Source organism: Mesocricetus auratus, unplaced genomic scaffold (genome assembly GCF_017639785.1).
Source record: "Mesocricetus auratus isolate SY011 unplaced genomic scaffold, BCM_Maur_2.0 Super-Scaffold_100676, whole genome shotgun sequence".
In the NCBI taxonomy this organism is placed as follows: Eukaryota; Metazoa; Chordata; class Mammalia; order Rodentia; family Cricetidae; genus Mesocricetus; species Mesocricetus auratus.
The window spans coordinates 25,197,913-25,222,415 of record NW_024429266.1 but is presented as its reverse complement, the minus strand read 5'-3'; the positions used below and the strand labels follow the sequence as shown (position 1 = coordinate 25,222,415).

Here is a 24,503-nt window from a genome sequence, read left to right as displayed (position 1 = left end):
GAATGTCTGTCCGAAGCTGAACACCGCCTGATAAAGCCTGAGAATTACACGCATAATCTAACACTCAGATGTGTCACATGGTGCCCTATGTTGAGAGGACATTACTATCCTGTTTCCCCCTTAGGACACAGAGGACATTGATAGAGCGGTACAAAGCTACGCAGCTGAGTAACAGGCCAGAACACAGACCCAGAACTGATTGCAAAGCTTGCACTGTTTCTGCCCCTCCCAGCAGGGTCTGCACACAGTCCCCAGGGAAGACAGGAGTAGAGAAAAGCACCTTGCAGGTGTGCTGGTGTCCCTAAAATTCCCTTGGCGGCTTGAAGGGCCCCCCACTGAAGGCGCTCCTGATTTCAATTTAACATTTGAAGAGTGAGGTTCCTGAGGCCTGTGTTGCATGCTGGCTCCTCCCCTGCTGGCTCTCACAGGGACACCAGACTCACCAGAGCAGAGATGATCCATCCAGGGACAAAAGCCAGCGCCCTGAGCCTTTGAAGGAGAGGAACAACCAGCCTGAGCAGAATGGGTTCAGAGAACCTGCTAGCTGGCTCTTACTGAGAGATGCCTACCTCTGAACCACTGCCCAGGGAGCCAAGCCGGGAAGCAGCACACTGATGTAGCCTGCTATCCCTGGCACCCCAGAACCTCCTCTGGCCCTCCTAGCACCCCTCTCATTCCTCCATTCACTGTGATCACTGATACAGGAACCAGGCCACAGGCATCCTTGTGTCCCTCTCCACACTGCCTTAGACACATAGGGCTTAAATAATTGCTTGTTAAAGGGCCGAGCCGATCGATCCACATGCATAGTGGATGGGAGGACGCGGAGAAATAATGCAACTTGTAGACACTGAAAGCTGAATCGGTCACGTGGGAGGCTCCCTTGTGGATCCAGGCTGACACACAGTGGACAAAAGTTACTCGACGCCCCTCCATCCAAGCTGCAGCATTTGCAAGCTGTGCCTCCCCCACCAGCACTGCGGAGTAAGCACCCACCACGGTGCAATGGGCAAAGGATAGTGAGGCTTAAGGAATGCCGTCTCCCTCCCTGGGGGCTTTGCAATTGCATGAGTGAGGATGCTGCCACCATGACTGACTCCAGCTGTCATCCTGGATGTCAGGCAAGCTCTCCCAAGGCCCAGTTTCCTCCTTTGCAGAATGGGGATGGTGCTAAAGTAGCTACATGGGGTGTCACTGTAGATTAAGTGAGAGCAAGCGCATGAGCCATTTGAACCCACAATCGCTGCCAGGGCCTCCCCTCTGAACATGCTGCTTCTGGTGCCAGTTAAGCACGCTGAGAAATCCTTCAGCCTCCCTTCCCCCTCACTGTTTAGAGTTTGCCTTGTGAATTCCTCTGTCCCTGTGTGTATGTCGGCATGGCCTCCACCTCTGCCCACTGTAGACTTGTGCCCACTTTGTGTGCTGGTAGGACATTTCCACATCCTACCAGGGCATGCACAGCTGTGAGCACCCTAGTAGCTCCTGCCCAGGCTGAGCTGCAGCTGGGAACCCCTCACATCTGTGGCCCTGCCCAGAAGGCAGTGAAATGCTGCATGCTGAGAACACCACGTGGAAAGTTAATGAAAACAATAAAGCCTGCTTTTGGAAATCTCTGCCACTAGACCACACCCACCTCCATCCTTCTGTTTTCCCATACCCGCCTCCCTCCGCTGTTCGGCATCCATGAACCTGGCCCCTCCCCACACCCTTCCTTCCCTCTTAGGTGCCATTTGGCCAGAACTGGAACACGTTCCATCTTCCCGCTTTTGGTACCAGTGAAACAAGTAAATGTTCCCAGTTGCACTGGCTGAACCCTGCTCCTCTGGTACCCTGGCTCTGATGTTACCAGAGAAGAGAACCAGTGCTTTGGGGATGGTGGGGAAGGAATAAGGCTATAGGACCCAGACCTGTGCTGGCTATGACAGCCTTTGGTACAGTCTGCACGGGGGACACTGAGTCGGTGCCAGGCCCCTCCCAGCTCTGCAACACTCTTGCTTTGTGACATTATTGAGCAATTTGCCTGAGCTCCAGCCCTCTTGTGAAAGAAAACAAAGCAGCATACCAGCTAAAAGGTTGCTGTGTGGACCATTTAGTCGAATGCTTGGTACACAGTAGACTCCAGTAAATATCAGTAGTGGCAATATCATAACACCTGACTTTTGAGGGTCCCGCTCTCTGTCTGCCCTGATCATCTTAACTTAGTCACCACAGCTATTTAGCTCTGTGGTTCCCCTGGCCTTGTTCTTGTGCCAATAGATAGATTTCTCTGACTTTGAATTCATTTCTTGGCTTCCACACTTTGGAAGTCTGCTGGACCACTGAGACCAAGGAGCCTCAGCCTAGACCGCTCCGCCCCCAGGTCCTCAGATCTTGTCCCTCTTCAAGGTCACCCTTGACTTAGGAACCCAGAACGTGGGTTTGTCAGGCTCTATTCTGGTCCATCAGACTTTCTGTCCATCCTTTCCCCGTTTATTTGCCCCAGAAATAAATGTCTCTTAGTGCATTCAGCCTGACCCCTCTTGTCCCTTCCATAGGCTGGCTAAGGGGGTTTGGCAAGAGTACAAGGGAACATCACCCCTCTCCCATGTTATGGAGCAGCTAGGGGACCCGTGAGCCTCCTGTGGCTATGGTCAGAGGAGCTGGTTTAAGCGTGGTGACAGTTAACATGTCCTGGTCATGGCCACTTCTCCTTGGATCACTGATGCTCCATGGAAGCAGAAGGATGAAAACACTGTCCTGTCCTAGTGGTGCCCCTACTGCCACCTGAGGGCCCAGGACACTGCTGCTTTGTTCACTCAGGGAATAAATGTCTAATGACTCCCCTTGCATCCTGGAGATTTGACAACTGTGTCTTCATCAATATGTTCTTGTCCTTGAAGATTTGTTCTCCTTAATCAGATAGGAAAAATCACAAGTACTCCTGGCCCAACTAATCTGAAGAAACCCGTTCGGACCTCAGTTTTTAAAACTAACACAAGTTTAGGTCCAGATATCAAGGTCTGACAGACAGAATGGTTTTCCTTCACCCAAGGGCTGCCCGGAGCCCTCATCTAACCATTCTCTCTGTTCATTGTCACCAACAGATGACTGGCACTACTGCATTCAACCACAAAAATCTAGCCGTATCTTTATAGATAGCTATGCAGTAGATATACTGTGCTGAAGCTAGCAGAGATTAAAGGCCTAGACTGTGTCAGCAAACTGCAGTGGGGTAAATGGGGCGATCCCACAATGTCCACTTCTGAGGACCCACTGAGGATTTCACACTAGGAATCTAACTTGTATATTGTACTAGCAAATAAGGAGCCTCATCCCTCCTAGTTGGTGACAAGGCACCAAAAAAAGAAGAGAGAGAGAGAGAGAGGAAGGAAGGAAGGAAGGAAGGAAGGAAGGAAGGAAGGAAGGAAGGAAGGAAGGAAGGAAGGAAATAAAAGAAATTCAGAGAGGTTGAGTGTCACAGTTAGGAGCTATGGAATCCTAGATTTTGGCAGGTACTCTAGGGGAATCGTGTCTTTGGGAATCCAGGTAGTGTGCAGACAACTCCCAAAGTTGAACATAATGTTGAAACAAAGTTGCTATCTTGGTGTTGTCCCTGACTGGGTCATTTCTCTATTCTGGCGTCCCCACTAAATAATAAATTAAGTGTGACTGTTTACCCTCCTTTTGCCTCCTCTAGGTGAAAGTGAAATACTCCAATTCCATCTGCATAAAGGGAAGAAAGTTCCCTTCCAGGACTCTGGGGCCACAGCTAGTCACCATCACTAGTTTGAAAAGAGCAATATACATCTTAGTATCCCCTCATAAAGCACGCATGCTTCCTCTTGATCCACACAGCGCCCATGCATGATCCATACTCTACTTATTTAAAAGAGCGTTTGGTCCATCATCACCCCATAGGCTCTGAACTCCTTGAGGATTGGGGAAGAATCGCTCCTTGCCTGCCACTGGGTTTTGTGCATTTATGAACCCAAAAGGGCTTGTTGTGTGGCCTGTGGTCTGCGGCCTCGCCCTGCAGGCATGACTAAGCACCCCTCTGTGTGCCCGACTACTGCCCTGTGCAGTAAATGAGAGGAAGAGGTGCTGTGCTCCGGGAGGCTTAGAAATGGAGAGAGGCAAACCATCCTCAGACATGACCCAGAAAGCTGGCCACCGGCCTGAGGGCTGTCAAATAGAGAAGCTGGCAGAGACTGTTGAGTCCCAGTTGGGACAGATGACCTCCACATACTGAAGGATATGAGCACATCCGAGGTGCCATGGAGAAACCAAGCATGAGGGTGGGAAATGACAGAGGCCTCCGTTTAAACATGAGGCCCCTGCCAGGACTGTGGAATCTTGGAAAACATGGGAAATTTTCTTCTCTGCAATAAAAGGGAGAAAAAAATGTCTGCCTGTGTGCCAAAGAGAAACGGATGTGGTCAGAAAGGAGGGAGGCAGAACAGGAGGTGGGTGGATAGTGTTTACAGGCTTCTCAGAGTCTGACATAAACAATGCAGAATGAGGGGAATCCTAATTTTAAAACTTACTCTGCAGTTGCAGTGCAAACCATCAACTGGGACATGGGCCAGGGCCAGGGCCAGGGCTGGAAACCGAGTGACTGCTCAGAGGCAGTTGGGACTTACGATTCATCAGGAGACACAAGGGGCCGTGGCCTGGGTCCCCCCACCACCACCACAGCCCCCTCTGCCTCCGCCCTGACTCAATCTTTCACCTGCTCCATGCCTTTCCTTCAGAAGCCTGACAAGAACTAAGGTCAGATCCTGTCAGGGCAGAGTTCGGAGGGAGAGGTGCTACAGAGCCTGAAATGACTGAGACCCTGAGACTCCTGGGCAGGAAGCATGTCTCCCCCTCTTCAGCACTGGGTGTAGAAAAGCTTGAGTTCTCAGAGTAGGTGCCGCTCTCTTCTCTAGAATGGTAATTCCTCAGGCTCCACCAAAGGAGATTAGGAGTGGAGGTCTGAGCTCCACCCGCCCCATCTAAGTTCAGCACAGTTACCTCAGCAACTGGTATCCCTTCAAAGCAGGCTCAATGTGGTGGTTAGACCACAAACTCTCAGCACAGTACTAGTAGTGAGGGTGTTACAACCAGCTAGGATGGGGTGATGTCAGAGCCGACATCAGCCCCACAGGGAGAACGGGCTGATGGCAGTCCTCTGCTCTGCCTGTGTTAACCCTTGAAGTTAATGAATTACCTAAGGAGGCTCAGGTAAGCCTGGGGAGCCAGGGTGAAGGCCCTGTGAAGAGGAGGAATGACTAGCTAGTAGCTGTACAAGAATGTCTCATATTTTAATGCTAATATTTAATAGCAGTGTGTATGAGACAAAGTCATCCATGACTACTACTGTCATTTCTCAGGAGTCCAGGGCCATGTAACACCAAGGAGGCAATGTGAGGTAGCAGGTGATGTAGAATCAGACCTCTGTTTTGCCACACAGTTCTGACCTCCCTAGCTAGATGACTTTGAACAGGTTTCCTGTCCAACACTGTCGCCCAACCCCCCCCCACCCCTACCTCCCAGGGTTAGGAGGTATAGAGTGGCCCTTCTGAAAAGGCCTGCTATGTCTAGTCCCTTGCTCGTACTAGGGACACTGACCAGGTCAGAGTGCACCGGCGCCTTCACTCAGAGAGAGCTCATTTGAATGAGCTGTTCAGCAGGAGTGATGGGGTTGAGATTTACTTCTTCTAAAAGAGAGACAGAAAGCACAAAGGTTGCAATAATCGATGTTTTCATTATTAGGCCCATTGGCGGGTGCATTAGCGGGGAGCTTTGGGTCAATGGCTGATTGTTTAAAATGAAAGCACTGTTTATCACAGTGAAGAGAAAGGTTGTGGGGGAAAACAGAGAGTGAGATAATAACTAATATTGGCACAGAATGGTATGCTTTACAAAGTGTTTGCTCATACACCAACACTTTGTTTTATTCTTGCAATAACTCTCAGATGAAGGGAATGCCCAGAGCTGTTTCCTTCCCATTTTACACATGAGGAGCCTGAGGCTCACAGAATGACTTGCCTGAAGTCAGCTAGATCTTAAGAAACTGTAAAAAGATGGAAAATAAAAGAGAACAAACAACCGAGCCTTCCAAAGCTAACCTGTTAAGAGGTGTGACAAAACCAGCAGAGAACCCTGGGAAAGAGATGTAAGCTAGGGAGGAAACAAAGAGTATCACAGATTCACCATGTCCCTGGCACTGCATTCTGAGCCAAGGTCACAGCAAGCATGGCCCTGTCTCACTGTTCCGTGGAGAAGCTGGGAGCTTTAAAGCCTGAAACCCCATTACGAGTGAGCTCAAGGATGACGATAGGATGTCTGAAACAGACCACAAGCGTGCTCCCTCTGTGAATGCTATAAACATACGTAAGCTTGGCTCAGCTGAGTGACACTTTGGCTGCATCCCTTTCTTGTATCTGTACTCTGTGATTGGTCCCCAAAGCTCAGAGAGTCTACCTTACCTTCAGCCACCAGCCTAGGCGAAGGCCCCAATAAGAATTCTGTAAGCCAGGCTTTAGTGATGGTAAGCATGTGTAATCTAAGTGCTTGGGACAGGAGTCAGGGGGATCCACAGTTCAGGGATGTCCTCAACTCACTCGCAACTCATTCTCATCTAGCCTGGATTGCATGAGACTGTTTCAAAACAAACAAAACCTAAAAAAAAGCAAAAACAAAAACCAATAGCTATTAGCTACAATGTTGCAAATGTTCCTGTTCATCCTTTCTCTCTCTCCCTACAACAAGCAAGTTCTCCTTTGAACCTGACCATAGCTGGCCAGAAGCCTCCAGTGCAAATCCCTTCACCTCTAGGATGAAGTCTGAATGCCAAAGCCCATTATTCAAGACACCCATCAAGCCAAGACCACCCTAACCACTGCTTCATTCTCACGCTTTCCTACATTCACTTCTGCAAGTCATCCCTTCTGCTTCCTGGACACTCTGTCTCATGCTTGGTGTCACTTTGACCTGCGATTAAAATGCCTGTCTTTATCTCCCATAACCCATTTCCTCTGCAAAGCTCCCCCTCCCCAGCTCTTGCCTTTGTGGATGTCTACACATCCGGAACCAGTAGCACTTGGGAGTTTGTGCTACTCATTTTCATATGTTTGCTATGTGCTGGCAAAAATAGTCTCTGAAATACATTCGTGCTTACTAATTCACTCATTTGAAATGTGGCTTGCCTCCCCCGAAGACAAATAACGTTCAGTGGAAGGTGTGCAGCTATCCTAATAATAGATTCTAGATGAATAATAGATGTTAGGGTTTTGGGAGCGAGCAAATATATAAAGTGTAGCGCTGTGATAACAGATTCTGTTGTGCACAAGTTCTATCAAGCCCCACACATAAAGGTATGAGGCGCAAACACAATATTCAATCCTTTGAGAAATATTAAGGTTTCAAAATGTATTTTATTAATTCTTTGAAGTGCATACAATGTATTTTGATTATATTCACCCTTTCTACTCCCTCCTGGACCTACCTAGTTCCTCCCAGATCTAACCTTCACTTCCCTCCCTTCCTCCTGACTTCATAGTCTCTCTCTCTCTCTCTCTCTCTCTCTCTCTCTCTCTCTCTCTCTCGTGTGTGTGTGTGTGTGTGTGTGTGTGTGTGTGTGTGTCTGTGTCTGTGTCTGTGTCTGTGTCTGTGTTTAACAGACTGAATCCAGTTTGTGGCGCTCATATAATCGGGGGTGGATCCATCCAAGAAATACTAAGTGTTAGCTGTGTGCCAGCCATGTACTAGAACTGATTCAAAAGTATTCACAATTTCAAGGACATTGACATCTAATCAAGAAAGAGGCATAAAAACTAAAAGTTAAGATGTAATCTGGCACTCATCAATCTGAACACACCCATAGATTGGTGGAAATATTGATCCTGCTGTTGTGGCTCGTGATTCTCAAAGGGGGAGTGGTTAGATATAGTGGAGTTTTATTAGGAGGGTGAGCAGTGTGAGCAAAGGGTGTGTCAAGAACTATGGGGTGAAGAAGAGAAACAATGTGGTACATGGGGCAGAGAGGACAGATCGCAATGAGCCAGGTCTGTGCCAGTAAAGAACTCATATTTTATCCTATGAGTGACCCAGTGATTTCCATGTAAAGGACTCATAGAAGCATTCTACGTGTAGAGCCAAGAAATTGAGAACTTGTGCAGCCTACAAGATGAGGCAGAGGGAAGTCAGCACTGGATACAGAGATCAGTTGGTGGGTCATGACAGGACACCATCTAGGAGATGCTAAAGGCTTGGAGTAAACGAAAGCAGTGAGGGGCAGGTAGAGAAAAAGAAAGAAATCCACACGTGATTTGTGGGTCAAAAGTCACAAGGTGGCTGTGGTGGTCTATGTGAGGGGTGGGAAGAGTCAAATGTGGCCCTCACTTCTGACCTGAAGGTTGGATGTGGCAGAGAGGGAAAGGCCCAGCTCTACGGTGGAGATGGGACGTTCTGTTTAGACCTTGAGGAGTCTGAAGTGCCTTCAGATCACAAAAGTCCTCTAGCAGCCACCAAGGGCCTACCATGGTTGGAGCTTCTCAAGGACCTCTCTGAAAACCACTGCTGGTGCCCTCTCTTCTTCTACATAAACCAGTTGAGTGTTTTATAGGCAAAGCTCTTTCAAGCCACTGTCTGGAAGTAAGTATCTAATTTTCATAGAATAAATAAAAATATGGTAATTTTCTGATAGAGAGCTACTTCCCCTTCACTAGACTTAAGTCATAATGAATTTGGTTATTTCCTAAATTAAGCGGCCCCTCCATACTGTAGATAAAGGTAGATACTGGTTCCATGGGGCAGTAGGAGAGATCCCACTTTGAACTCAAGCAACTCTAAAACAGAAGCCAAATCAAGACAGACATATAGCCCCCTAAGGTCACAAGCACAAGACTACACTCAGCCTGATCCATGCTTGCTGAGATGTGGTAGCTAAGAAGCTTAAGACACTGAGGCATTCCAGAGCATCCTATGAGACAACTCTCTACCTCCGTTTCTGAGACAGGCACACTTGTGCTCCTCATTACACCATCTCCATTCATTAGAAAACCTGGTATTATTGTCTCCCAACCAGACTGACCTAGAATGCGGGCTCAGGTCTCTGCCCTTGGCTCTAGGCAGGAAGATGAAGGCAAAATGTGGATGGTAACTCAGCTATGGACAAAGGAATTGATTAACTATCAAGATACCTAGTCCTGAAAAACTCAGTATTGTAGTGGAACAAGGAGTGCATCCACTTGAATTGTAATGGAACAAGGAACTCATCCACTGGAAACAGAATTCTCGAGACTAGGCACAGCACAGTTGGCTGTGAGAAGGGCAGGGGAACAAGCCTGACCTAGCGCTACTGGAAAGACCTGTCCTCTGGTTACTCAGAAAGTGTCAGAGTGCTTAAAATAAAAAGCGAGGTTTGGAAATAATGTCCAGTGACAGACATTGTCTTGGTCCCTTAGTTGGGACACAGTGACTTCAGTGTGGTCATTTCATGAACCCAGCAAGCAGATTAGCCAGTTGTTTCTCTACCATGCTAACGCATGCATAATTATATTACACTCAAGCAACATGCACTCCTTTCTAAACAATAAGAAGTGACAATATATGTATATTTATATATTATCTGGGAATATATATGTATGTAGCAACAGTTGATTGTAAAAAGAGGTCATGAATTTCAAAGAGAGCCAGTAGAGGTAAATGGGAGGTTTTAGAGGGAAGAAAGAGGAAAATGTAATTATGCCAGGCATAGTGGTGAGTTTTTTTAAATGGTGAATATTTTTAAATCCATAATTTGGAAGGTAGAAGCACACAGATCTCTGAGTTCAAAGCCAGCCTGGTCTACATAGCACGTTCTGAGCCAGCTAGGGCTATAGAGAGAGAGACCCTGTCTCAAAAAGGGAGGGAGGGAGGGAAGGAGGGTGGGTGGGAAGGCAGGTGGAAGGAAGGAAGGAAGGAAGGAAGGAAGGAAGGAAGGAAGGAAGGAAGGAAGGAAGGAAGGATGGACAACAGCTACAGAATGATCTGGGAGCTCCACCCAGCACAACACACCAACATGCATAGTAGTAAGATGAGCACTCTGACTTTGTATCAGGTCAGTTTCTGTTACTTAGCTTTTGCCAACCATAATGCACTACAATTATTCTCAACAGTCAGCAAGGACACGAAGACAAGAGAAAAGCTTCTTGCAGCTGTGGGCTCTCCTCCCCAGGCAGTGCAGCCCTCCCCTCACTTGTGATGGGATGACTGGCATAGAAAGTCCCATGGTGGTGGCCAGAAGCAGCAGTTAGTGTTTTCATGCTCCCTAGCAGAGGATACTGAAATATTGTCAGCGTCAGCTTGAGCATGTACCCCCTTTTCTACCATTTGAATAAGCCCTGCAGGGTCTTCTGTCTGAAGGGAAAAACTTTATATCAGACAAAGCCACCACCACCTCTTAGCTAATAAATGGAAAATTCACCATTCTTTAATTATTGAATTATAGGCATTGTTACCAAACATTGCTTTCATTCCTGGTTCCAGGGGTAGAAATATGTAGAATGTCCCTGTTAGGGTCCATTCAAATTCCCCGTGGCTGTGCTAAGGACTGTTGGTTAGATCATTACACAGCATAAGTTGCCTTTACTCTGACTTCTCCCATTACCATGTATGGATACTTGGAAGCAGTATGGTACAATGGTCAAAATCATGGACTCTAGAGTAAAACAATCTAACCTCTGAGAATCTGTAGGATGCTAGATACATACCAACATTTCAAGCCTCTTGTGTGAAAAAAAATAGAAGTAAAGCCTAGTTATAGCATGGAATCTTTTGAACATGAGCTGCGATAGCAGAGTACTTAACACAGTGGTTGGAGTGGGCTAAGTGTTCTGTAACTGTCAGTCATGACCATTATGATTATCATCATTATAAGCAACATTCCCTGGGAGGAGGTACATGGACCAAGAACGGCCACATGTTCTCCTCTGTCATTCTGTACAAGGATGGGAGAGGGGCAGGAAGAGCAGAGAGTACTAAGAATGCCAAGGCCACAACACAGGCGATGAAGAAGATTCCAGCCAGGACACTAAGCCAAGGGGAGAGCAGTGTATGAGGGAGCATGCGTGCCAGCCTACAGCATTTCCACAAAGCATTTTAGCTTTAGTGGAAAAGTGACCGGTACTCCAGCACAGCTTTTCTTTTTCTGTGTTTTCTGAGTGCTCGTTTGGTTTAATAGTAGAATTTAAAGATACAATGTAAAATAGAAATTCTACTACTAAGGCTTTTCTAAGAAATTAATATAATGCTGAACTTCACTTCTTTTACCCCTCCTATCCTTTCCTCCTGCTGCATCCTTCCAAATACATTAAATTTCATATCACCTCTTCCAGAGGTCAAACCTTATTCAAACATTCTTCCTCCAAAAGGTGCATCCTGCCATGGGTTACCGCTAAACTGCTCATCACCATCATTCCGATGAGTTGACAGCTATATGTGGTCTCATCACTGTTTGGGCTTGTTTTCCATCGGGTCAGCTAGGCTTTTATTTAACTTACTTTGGCACTGCGTTTTCATTGTAATGTGTTTTTTTCCTCATTTAATCCTGATACAGCCCAGCATAGAACTTTTTGGCCTAGATTCCCCCTCCCGTCTTCCCATTTTTCCCAGCTTGACTGTGATAGTTAAGTGGTGGGCACCTGCCCAACTTGAAGGAAAATTCACTCAGCTTATTCTTGTGTATCCCCTTTGTTTTGCCAGGTCAAGCTGGGAGCTGCCTGACTTGAGGGAAGGGAGAGTAAAAGCCATCAGTGACTCAGATGGGGTGAGCTACCCCTGGTACGGGAACACCACAGAGACTGTGACCCTGGTTGGCCCCACCAACAAGATCTCCAGGTTCTCCGTCAGCATGAATGATAACTTCTACCCCAGTGTGACATGGGCAGTGCCAGTGAGTGACAGCAACGTGCCACTTCTCACAAGAATCAAGAGGGACCAAAGTTTCACCACCTGGCTGGTGGCCATGAACACCACCACAAAGGAGAAGATCATTCTGCAGACCATCAAGTGGAGAATGAGAGTGGACATTGAAGTGGACCCTCTCCAGCTGCTGGGGCAGCGGGCGCGGCTCGTGGGCAGGACTCAGCAGGAGCAGCCCCGGATTCTGAGCCGGATGGAACCCATCCCCCCTAATGCACTAGTGAAGCCCAATGCCAACGATGCCCAGGTCCTCATGTGGAGGCCCAAGCGGGGGCCGCCTCTGGTTGTGATACCTCCTAAGTAGAAGCAGACTGCCCAACTGTGCGTGGAACACGTGCCACTGAGACACGCAGTGGGATTGCCAGGGGTGACAGGAGCCAAACTGAGTTTCTGAGCCAAAGCAGACCTCTTGGTTTGCCAGCCTCTGCAGCTGCTTGTGAAGAGTACAGCTGCTCCTTGGTGGTAGAACCATAACCCTTAGGAAAAGCCCCTTCCTCTTAGGAATAAAGAAATCACTGATTTGACAGACTTGCTGTGATTACCATGCAAGTAGCCATATTTTGCAGCTGACCGGGATGATTCTTTTATTTGAACTATTGACCATTTCTTTCCTGTGAGAAGCAGGGGATGTAAATGAAACTAAACAGTGCCTGTGGCGGATGCTGCTTCCCAACCAATTAGAAGCACGAGTGGAAACATCCACACCAGGTGTTCGTAAGACAGTCCCCATGTGTGTGACTGGAGGGTGTTGGGGAGTTGGGTGATGGGGAGAGAGAAGACGAAGTTGTTGCTACAGATTAATATCAAGTATTAGTTGATGATCAGATCGTCAACACACCCACTGGAAGGAGAGTAACACTTAAACGTGAAAGGTAGTGTGAACCCCGTGTACGGAGTGAGAGCTGCCCTGGGAACTGTCCAAAGTGCTGATGTCAGCAGCCCTGGTGGAGACATGCTGCTTCCATCCACTCCCCTCTTTCCAAAGAGAAGGCTCGTGCTAAGTGTTGTTAGTCACAGTACTGGACATGTAGTTCCTGTTTTCTGTAGTAACGATGGCACTGGGTCCCTCCTGAGCTTTTAGTGACTCAATCTGTGACTTCGTTTACAGCTACAGATTTCTCACCAGCCTTCAATTTACAAAGATGTATAGCCTCCCATTCATATAGGGGTTTGGGAACATCTCAACAAATGAGAACAATACCTTCAAGTTTTAGTCTCTGAATTGTTTGGGCTCAGGAAATGCACACACCTGTGCATGCACTTGTGTGCTCACACACCAGTATTCAGAGATAATAGCAGCTAATCTTACCAGTAGTGCCTGAATATTCATCAATGGCCTTTAAACACACATAGTACGCACACTGTAAGTCCTTGAGCAAACTTGTGTTACTGAGACCCAGTCAATAAAGGTGGGAAGCCAAATGTCCTTTAGTCAGGCAGTGTAACACTCTCCGAAGGGTTTCCAGTATTTACATATTTCCAACCCTTTCAGCATAAATCATCCTCCCCCCCACACACAAAGAGTTTTCCTTGTTATTTTTAATAGTGCAGATTGTTAGATAGAGCCTTCCCTGTTCAGAAGCTCCCTGTGCAAACAAACTACAGATTTCTCATAATGTGGCACAATGAATAAGTAAATTCTTCAAGCCTAATTTCAGAGATGAGAGATGCCGAGTCTGGAGCCATTATACAGATCCTGTCATTGATCCAAATCTGCCAGAGATTGGGGACAGAGAATGTGAACCAGGAAGACTTGTTCATTGTTTTTGTTTAAAATGCACTGTAGTCTAATTTCTTTCATGCTCTTGTCCCAGAGGATGCTACTCACAATTATATATATAGCACTAACTTCACACCCCAACCATCAGCTTCTCTCCTGTAGACTAGTTATTGACGGCAAGTCATTTATAACAATACATCAATGCCCATAGGTGAGTTGCAAAGACTCTATCTAGAAATAATTCTATTTAGAATAATTCAGCTATTACTTTTGGATGTCCCTGTCCCTTTCCCATGCTTTCCTACTTTTTCATGGCAGAGCTGATCTGAGAGAGATACAGGCTGAAGAGTAAAGCTGCTTATTTTCCATTCTGACATCAGAAACACCAGTCTCTCCCTCACTGAATTAGATGCCACTTTTATGAGATTTGGGACAGTGGATGCTGGTCTTGCAATGCAAGCCACGCAGTCCCACTTTAAGAAAACCTGATTTTTTTTTACATCTAAAATTGTAACAACAGATGAATAAGAAAGAGTTTATATTAAAAATCCTATACAAGGTTTCAGTCTGTAAATGTCCCTAGAACATTAAGATGTGACTCACACAATTATCTTTACATAAAATATAGCTTTTCAAAGCGCTGTCTATACTTACAAAGCAAGATGCAACATTTGCTTACCTAGGCTTATTCCTCCTTAAAAAGAATCACTCCAGATTTTTAAAATAAATTACCCCCAGGTGATTTTCTGGGAAATGATGTAATAAAAAATTGAGAAAAAATATGGGAAAGGGCTTATAAAAGGTAAAAGCACTGTGCAAATATGCATTACCATTGTCATTTGTTACTTCTGTAAACTCTCTCAGTTCTGAAGTCAATCTGGCAGAACACTCAATTTCCTGTAGCCAATTATGTTAAAGTTATCATTGTTTTACAAGGATATGACCCCCTTTCTCGCTATCTGTGGATCATTGCCTTTTAGCTTAGTCAGGATATTACCAAGCAAAGGGCTCTCTTACAGGAGAGAATTAAGCTTGAGATCTCTGCTGGGGTCACCTACATCTTCACATCGGCCTACATTCCCTTGAGAACGGGTGGTCTGACACCAGATAACATCGATTTCAAAGGGGCTCATTCTGTGACTTTGGTGTGAATTGGGAGGTCTCCAGACTGCATTTGGATTCTGTATGGGTTCATTGTTTCTTAGTGGCACCACAGTTTTAAACTCCAATATTTGAAACAACATTTCATCAGATTTTAAATCCTTAAAATCTGAGGTCACCTTTGAGATCTTCTAGTCTATGATCTCCAAGGAAATTGAGGCCCTTAAATTAGGTCATCTATTCAGGATCACAAATCTAATCGGCACAGGCCAAGAGAAGGCCTGAGTCTCCCAGATCCAGCTTACAATACAGGCACATTACCTGGGACTGGGGTCTTCCCTTGTCTCCAGCCAGAAACACTGTCATTGTCCCAGAATCATTCACCCACAAATCAATTAGCCTAGATATGAAAAACAATTGGGTCCAGAACCCTTTTCACTATAATGTTAAAAAATGAACATTCCAGATTGCTTCCTGTCTGTGACAGCTGTTTAGATATTGAACCCTCAGCCTTTGTTCTCTGCTGCATGCATACCAACCACATCATCAGGTCGTTGCTGTAGTCCACAGCACATGGGAGGCTGGAGGCTGGAGGCTGGTCCCCTTTCTGCTTTCCATCCAATGAATCATTTTGGATTCCCCCCACCCCTGCAACAGATACCTCAAAGGCCAAAATCATGGTCCAAGAAACAACTCTGCATCGTAAAATAAAATAGCAATGATTTATAAAAGATTTTACAAAAGGCCTCTACATGCGTTTTCTCGTTCACAGTTCATCTTATCAGAAGTGTCGTTTAGTGGTGGTGGTGGTGGTGATGGTGGTGGTGGTGTTATTGTCTGCATTTTACAAATAGCAAATTGAGACCAAAGAGGTTAAATGATATATCCACAGGCACACAAACAAAAAAATGCCAAGGGCCTTTTGACTCAAACCCCCATTTTCTCCCTCTGTATGGTGCTATCCCTTAGTTTACTCCTTAGCACAAAGGAGAAGAAAGAAAAGGAGAAGGCAGGTCACTGTCACCTGCACAGTCATGTAGTCCTCCCCTACCTACCAAGTGGAATCATTAAAAATGAGAGAATGAAAGCTGTTTTCTTCCTCAAAGAGCCTTGTAATCCCCAGGGAGGTTGGCCAAGAAAAATGCCTGTCAGGGACTGTGGTGTGGGGGAGGTGGCTGTCACTTGTAATTAATGGAGTAAGGAAAGCTGTTCCCCTGGTCTCCGAATCCCTTAAACACCACAAATACAAAGACAGGCAGGAAGCAGGCATCCTAAGGCGAGGTCCCAGCTGAGCAGTGCCCTGCCACCCGCGGTCCCTCAATGCATGTGCAGGAGCAGCCCGTGGGGCGGAGGCAGTGGAAACAATGACTTTCCAAGGCCTTCTTGGCACATTGAATGTTCTTGTTAAGAGTGGAGGGCACAATTAAACATCGCTAGAGCCAGTTCCCAACTGAGTTGCAAAGAACGATATAAACGTGCACACACATACACGCACACACATGCACATGCACAAAGACCTACCACACTCACACACTTTCCGCGCTGAAAAGAAAATTAATCAAAAACCCAATGAATGCCTGAACTCTATAATTAAGCCTAAATGATCCTTGGATAGAAAAGGAGCTGAGTGAACAAGCTCAGTGAGCAAGCACACAGATATTTTTACCCCAGAGTCTTATTGCCACTAATTTCTTTTGAGATCTTGAGTACATCTGGTCCCCATTTCCCTGGTAGGACATCTGCCTATAGAAGGCTTCCCAGGGAATTGGCAGTTCAGTGATGGCCAAGGCTATCTAACCATTCCCAAACACTTCTATAGGAACTCCTGTGGACAGATGTGGCATCATCGATCCCTGGGCCAGCTATATGCTCTCCCGTAACAGAGCCAATCACTAGCCCCAGTAGACATTGGCATGGTCTCTGAAACACTGGACAGTATCTCAACTAAGCGTTGCTTGGCATAAGACATTATCATATCAGTAGACACACTGGGCTGGAGCTAGTTAGCAGACCTTCAGCATCCATCAATTTGGAAGCCCAAAACCTCATTCAGTCCCGGTGAAGTAAGGCCTGGTCTCTGGGAAGTTCTCTCAGCTCTCCCCAGCATTAGCCCCCTGGCTAAGAGAAGCCTATATCCAGGTAGGGGCAGAAAAGAAAAACAGAAGAATACCACATGGTCCTGGGTGTAGCTAAAATTCCAAGAGGGCTTTAGGAGGGTACAGGTGGCTAAGTGTCAGGACAAGGCTAGATGGAAAAATCCCAGCAAAACTTGCTGGATTGAAAGCCACAAAAGCCACCCCGGAACAGCTGCATTTTCCTCATCCTGTGCTCCCTTGGCAGACACAGAAGGAAAATATGTATATCTCAAATCTTTGCATGGGTCTCTACTGGCCCATCTGTCCCTTTAGTTTTGGCTTAAACCTTACAGTTTGCAAGTGACTTTACAGATCTGTAATCTTGAAGCAGATAAAATGAGAAGTACTTCCCCTTACCCTGTACATATACAACACAACACACCCCAGGCTATCCTGCAATGGTGGCTTCTCTCTACATCTGCCTATAGTGACCCCTTTCTCTATGGTCTCTCTTAGACCAGCTACATAGTTTTCTTTGAGCCTCCCCAGTCCCAGTCCCATGCCTCAAATTATCTATTTCTCCCAGCTGAGCTGAAGGATGTTCTCTGAGAAAACCTACCAGCTCTTCTTTCCAAGACAAATATGGATCCAGGCCTCTAGGCAGCAGGAGGCCAAGCATAGAATCTCTTCCACCTCTCAACCCACCTTTGTCTTCAGCTTACCTAGAAAATGTGGGTTGGTCCTTAAAGCAGTTGAGTGCTGGTTCAGAAATACCCAGGGATGGGGAAAATACATATGTCAGAAAAGAAAGAACCGAGACACAGAGCCAAGACACAAACAGGGCCCAGTGCCACATGGGATCATGAGGCATACGGACAGTGCTGTGAGATATTTAAATGATAGCATCATTGAATCTTGGGCTGGCTGAGGGCTGGCTGAGGGCCAGCATTACTGGGGCAAGGAGGAGATAAAAAGAAGGACAGGGTGTTTTTCTAGTTGCAGGCTAAGGTACATCTGAGGAAGACATAAGAAGGCACCCACTGTGTGCTTGCATGGTACAGTAAGCCTTCTTGGCATTTGCTGCGGTGCCTGGCTTAACCCCTTCCTCTCTGCCCCACTTCACAACTCCCTCTAATTCTCTGCTTTCCACACAGAAGAGCAAAGAGGGAAGGTATCACGGTAATTTTCCAAATGCCCATTCTGCTAGCAAGTCTTTCTACAACAAATCTCCTACATACTTGGCAAAACAAAATCCTTGCCCTCAGTGGGACAGTGTTCATAGGAAGCTGTAGAAGGCACTCGTACATTGTGAGGTAGCCCAGGCCCTTGTAAAGTGTCTCAGAGTCATCTCTCTACATGATGGATGCATCAACCAGTCTATCTTTTTAGAGGGACTGTTATGACCCCTCTCTAGTCCCTAAGGGGAGATAAAGTAACAGGACAAGACTTCTCAAACACCCTGTCCTAAAGAAAACCCCAGAGACCCTGCGGCCCCACCAGTACATACCCCAGCATTTGGGTTATCTCTCCATCTGCTATATCTCCTTTGCCCCTACCCTAAAAACCAATTAGAATATTCCACACAAACATTATCCAATGAACTGTTAATTGTAAAAATAACAGGAAAGATAATACATGCACTTCAGGCTGAGAACTATTTCATTAAACTGGGCTTTGAAAGCAAGACAGCCAATTAAGTAATTTCCCACTTCACTCCCTCACATATCAGAAACTATGGAAAGCTATTACTTCTAATTAATTAGGGGGAAAGGCTTTACATGTGAATATCAGATGAATGGAGATAGAGATGCTCCCACACATACCTCCTTATGCTTGCACATACACATGTACATGCACATGTGCACACACACCAGAAAACTAAGGACTTTCTCACCTAAAGAATTCCATGGATCTTGCCGGGCAGGGTGGTGTGTACCTTTAATCCCAGCATTCAGGAAGCAGAGGCAGGTGAATCTCTCGAGTTCAAGGCCAGCGTGGTCTACACAGTGAGTTCCAGGACAACCGAGCTACACAGAGAAACCCTGTCCTGAGAAAATACAGAATTCCATTGATCTTCTTAAACAGTCAAAAAATTCCTAGTCCCAAGAGCCACTAACAAAACTAAAGTATTTCTTCTTTAAGTACATTCATGAGAAAGAAAATAGGATATTTCATATAAAAGAATAAACAGTTTTAAAATCAGTTCAATTATGAGCCTTTTACAGAAAAAAAAGGATCTTGCCTTTTTGTCTTCAGTAAAGTAGATATTTCTACCCAGTTCTCTATATACCAAACATATTATTCATTAATACAGGGGACCAAGGAGTCAGGGGACTGAGCTCCCGAGGCCTGATTTTGTATTGATGTCATACTGACCTTCACTTATTTATCTGTGACACAAGAAGACGGCCCCTTCTCAGTGCCATCTGCACCCCACAAAGTGTTTAAGTTGTAAGAGCACCCTTAACAGAGAGCTCTGGATTGCTTGTGTCTTGCCTTAGGAAAACTAATAGATAAAAGTAAACCACACAGTTAAAATATTTCCTATACAAAAATTATGCTGTCTAAGGCATCGCTATTATATAACACATATAATTAATATACTAAAGACATAAGGACTAATATCAATAATAAAAACATGATTTTTTTTGGTTTTTCAAGACAAGGTTTCTCTGTATTGTCTTAGAAGCTGTCCTGGAACTCGCTTTGTAGACCAGGCTGGCCTCGAACTCACAGAGATCCACATGCCTCAGCCTCCCGAGTGCTGGGATTAAAGGCGTGCGCCACCAATGCCCGGCTAAAACATGATTCTTAAGGCTGTTTTCTTGGTGATGTGACTTCTGCTCATGAGCATCTGTGTGGTGTGCTCTGTGAACATCAAGTAGACTGAGTTCAGCTTAGGCCTCTGTTCATATATGCTTACTTTGTACCCAACCTTCTCCCCAACTTACCATGTTTGTTGTTCTATGCCATGCCAGGTATCAAAGGCTGGCAGACTCTGGCACAGTCAGGACCTCTGACCCATCTTGGTTAATCACATTCCTGGAGAAATGGGAACTGGCATTTACAGGTGCCAAAGAGCATGGCCGCTGTTGTGGTGAACAGGGTTCACAGGGGGATTTTTCTAAAACATCTTAGACCAGGTCCCTGTTTATATATGAAATGGGTTTATCTTCTAATTTCAGAGCATCAAGACAAGTTTATTTAACCATCAACATAAATGTTTTGGATTCTTCTTCCAAAACCTGGAGAGAGAGAGAGAGAGAGAGAGAGAGAGAGAGAGAGAGAGAGAGAGAGGGAGGGAGGGAGGGAGGGAGGGAGGGAGGGAGGGAGGGAGGGAGGGAGGGAGGGAGAGGGAGGGAGGGAGAGGGAGGGAGAGAGGGAGGGAGAGAGAGACAGAGAGACAGAGAGAGAGAGGGAGAGAGATGGCTGATTAGACAGTTTAGTTAGACTAGCGAGCTCCAGGCTCAAACAGAGAGACCCTGTCTCAAAAAAATAGTGTAGAACTACTGGGAAAGACACTGAAAATAGACCTCCAACCTCTACATTTATGTGCACACACATGCATGTGCACCCACACACGTACAACACACATACTCACAGACACACATGTACATACATTCACAAACATGAACTCTCACACATATGTACACACATACACAAATAAAAAATTCAGGAGAAAGAAAAGAATTCACAACATTTCACTTTATCTCAGACCAGTTCCCTTGTTTTATTTTTAAAATTGGGTTCACCCACTTCTTTAGGACTTCGGCTGTTACATAAAGCAGCATATACAAGCTCCCACAAAAGAAAGTTGCTATATATTTTCTTCCTAATGAAAATTTGATTGACAGCTTAAGGTTGAATGATATAGATATGTAGTGAAGTAGGGAGCTTTGGTAATATTGGCATGAGTCAATGACAGAAATCCTGGTTCCAGTCGGTTCAGTTTCTGCAAATCTCTGTGCCTGGAATACTGAGGAGCGGTGTCTGAATTTCCACCCATTCCTGTAGATCCTTTTGTGCTTTCCTAGTGACCTAAACAAACAAAATGACTTGGAATCTCTTCATGTTGTTTTAGTTTTCAATCTTTTAAGAATAGATGAATGTTATAAACCTCCTATGTAGGGAAATATGCCTGAAGATGCTCAAAACTTTGCACAAAATTTAAGTTATTATCCCTTTAAAATCTACTTACGAAGCTTGAATTATGAACATCTGCTTTTAAGGGATGGTGTTCCCTTGGCCACTGTCTTAATGCACACTGTTTGCATGTTTCTATGTCCACATGCAGGTCTCCTAGTAGGACAAAGCAAGCTCAGCAAGCAGAACCACATGGCAAGACACTGAGGAGAAGGATATGAGCAATGGCTGGTGACTCTGGAAGCTGACACCCTGGACAGCTGATTTCCTATTTAAAAAGCGTGCCATCTTGCCTGTCTCCTCACCACCCTCCCATCCTGTGACCAGTACCTCCTCTTCCCACCGCGTGTGTCCAGCCAGGCCAGCTGGTTGGCTCATGGGGGAGCGTTGCTAAAGTGGAAGTTGTGCCTGCTGCACCTTTTGCGGTGTGGAAAGATTGAGTTCACCCACACCTCCAGCTCATCCCCTCCCTCCACATGAAGCCTCCCAAGGACAAGGCTGGTCATCCTGGACTGAAGGGACCCCACACGGCCCAGCCCTGGCTCCCAAGCCTGCCACCCCACACCACACTTTTGGGTGGGAAACAGGGAGAATATGTATCTCCCATTCCCCTCTCTCTTCTCTATGTGGATAGCCGATGTCAATCATCCCCTGAGGTTCCTCTAAGGTCTTTGGAAGGCAACTGTTTGCCCTACCATGGACAGACTTGGTGCCTTCAGATGACCAAGAGCAGCATTTATGTCGCCAGGATCAGTGGAGTGAGAGCAGAACTTCCCCCAACAGGGAAAAAGTGGTATATGTTGTTTTAGTGATTGTTTTATTTATTGGTATTCTCATCTATTTATTTATGGAATCTGTATTTATTATACACCAGAAAATCTACTTCCATCTTTCAAACATCAGCCCAAAAATTGTCGTTTGCCTCTACAGAGCACAGTAAATGATTCCTCTTTGAAGCCACAGAAAAAGAGGGAAATTCTTCTCCCTGATCCCAAATGCTTCTACCCCAGACCAATTTTCAACCAGAAATTGGATCAGAAACTACCAGCTCATAGTAATCTGTCCAGCCACAGGAATCAGCACAGGCCCAGCTAGACAGAAACCCAGAGTATTCCAGCCCCTTACTCTTTCACTTTTTTCCCTTCCATTCCTTCCCAAACTCATGCAAGACCAATCAACTGACTCCAGACTGGTGGTTAAGACTGGACTTCTCAGTCTGCTGTGGTGTAGAATGCTTGGAACCAGGTACACATTAGAATCTATGCCAGGAGCTTTGCCTGGTTTCCACCTCATGTATCCATAGCAGAATTTCCAAGGGCTGAGCAGCAGAGGTCTTTTTAGTAACCCAGATGATTCTAATTTGTAAATGCAGTTGATTAAAAAAACCCTTCTACTATCTTCTTCATCCCCACCCACCTCCAAGACCTCTTCCTCTGGACAAGCTTCCTCTGGAGTCCCTATTCCTCCAGTCCCCTTTTCTCCTTAAACTTTCCGCATCAGTACTATCAACCTTAGCAGACCCAAAGAGGTGACTGGTTCTAGGAGTCACACCCGAAGCTGATGCCTACACTTGGCCTCTCTAGAAGCAAAAGCTCATCCCCTGCCCAAGTTCACCTTCCATCTGCACTTCCCCCCACCACACATGCCTCCCTCCAAGAGTTAGAAGGTTACATGGTTATTCCTATCGCTATGCCTCAATCTTAAGGCAAGGCTCATTTCAGTCTTCATAACCCAAGAGTTGGATGTTTCTGCAGAGCAACATGAATTACCTAAGGCCCCACTGATAACAGGAAAGGGTCATTCATAATAGGAAAGGACTGTCCCCCCAACAGTAATGACAGCAACCCCCCATTCTGGCATCCAAATCATAGATGACTAGAGGAGACTTCTCACCCCTCATGTTGACAAGTTCTCAAACAATGAATACAAGTGAAGGGATGTGTGTGTGTGTGTGTGTGTGTGTGTGTGTGTGTGTGTGAACTGTCTTCATATAAACTACATTGATCTATGGAGATGCTGAACTTCAACTTTACAATATAGACTTTTATCTGAAAATAATCAAGAACTTGAGTGGTCTTGCACTCAGTGGATTCCCTGCGCCCATTTCCTCAAAGGCCCAAGTGAGTTCCACAGTAGTGCTCCATGCAGAATGTTGTAATATCTAAAAACTGTTGGATGTGTTAGAGAGTGTCTGTTGTATGCACAAGAGAGTGCCCCAACATAGAAAGAGTTCATTTTCCTACCCCACCTCCAGCATCTAAGCAGGTTCCAAGAGCAAGCGGATTTCTCCTGCATTCATAGCACCATGCCTTCTTGCCCCATTCATCAGACTGTCCTGCACCAAGTCCCATCTCTCAGGGTCCTACTCTCTGATAGGCAACAGTTCAGTCAGTGGGTGCTAAAGAGTTGAGTGTTACACTTCTTAAGTGACATTTACCTTTTAATTGGGGCTATAGACAATGCCTTAATCTGAAGGAATAGCTTGAATGCTGGGAATTTCAGGTGCAGAAGTGGGCCAGTAAGAGAGATTATTTTTTCCTTAGGGGGGCATTTTAGAGCTTCCCCTCCCCCATACGTATCTTTAAACTCAGCTCATAAGTACATAAGCACAAGCAAGCACACTTACCTACATCCACATCCCATAATTTTGAAATACCTCCCATGCATTGGCCCCATCGTTAAAAATAAAAATAAAAAAATTTAAAAAGAAACCAGCTAAATTCATTTAAACCTCATTGGGAAATGCAGCCTATTTTTTCACCGGCCACCAGCCATCTGGTCTACCCCACCCTGTTCCATTTCCTTCCTGCTCCTTCTCTTTTCGGTTACTGGACTATCAGTTAAATTATGTGTACATGTCCTCTCTGCTCTCTCCTTGCTTCCCCTCAAATGTATTTTCCTCCCTTAAAATTGTGTCGTTTTTGGTGTTGTCCAAGGACAGACGTGGAGGCTAAGAGCATGAGCATGTATGTGTGTCACTGAAGACAGAGAAGCCAGGTATTCTGCTACAGTTTGAAGAATAATGCCACAAAGGAAGATATGAAAGCTGGCTCTGCAGAGTGCCTTAAAATGACTTTAATTAGGAAATTCTGAGTTGTCAGTCTTTGGATGTTACATAAACTCAAATGGATGTTGCATTTCACTTCTCTGGGATTAAAAAAAGTTAAATACAGTATGTATTCAACAATCACAAGTATATTTTCTCTTTAATTTGGTCCTTAAAGATTTAGTACTGAGAAGGTGGGAGATTTGAGGGCTGGAGAGATGGCTCAGGGATTAAAAGCACTTGCTACTCTTGAAGGGGACCAGAGTTCAGTTCCCAGCACCCATGACAAGTGGTCCACAGCTATCTGTAGCTCAAGCTCTAGGGGATCTGACACTATTTTCAGACCTCGACAGGCACCCAGGCACACATGCATACGCACACTTGCACAAAGAGGGAGGGGAAGGGAAGAAGAAAAGAGAAAGGTGGGGAGACGGAGGGAAATGCACACACCCATAAGTAAAATAAATCTTTTCTGTTTGTTATTTAGTCTCTG

At 45.7% G+C, this 24,503-nt stretch overlaps 1 protein-coding gene across 2 annotated transcripts in view; it reads left to right on the top strand.

Annotated features, from left to right (window-relative positions):
• Window positions 1-24,157, top strand: part of Fam78b (family with sequence similarity 78 member B) — an 88,205-nt gene extending 64,048 nt beyond the window's left edge. The window contains exons 2-3 of one of the 2 annotated variants that reach the window (XM_040737779.1): window positions 11,707-12,635; window positions 21,116-24,157. In XM_040737779.1, coding sequence (XP_040593713.1) covers window positions 11,707-12,229 — 523 coding nt within the window. In that variant the 3' untranslated portion in view covers window positions 12,230-12,635; window positions 21,116-24,157. Of the gene's footprint in view, window positions 1-11,706; window positions 12,798-21,115 lie in introns of both variants that reach the window. The other variant, XM_005071408.4, reaches the window with a different exon arrangement.
• The last annotated feature ends 346 nt before the right edge of the window (window positions 24,158-24,503 follow it).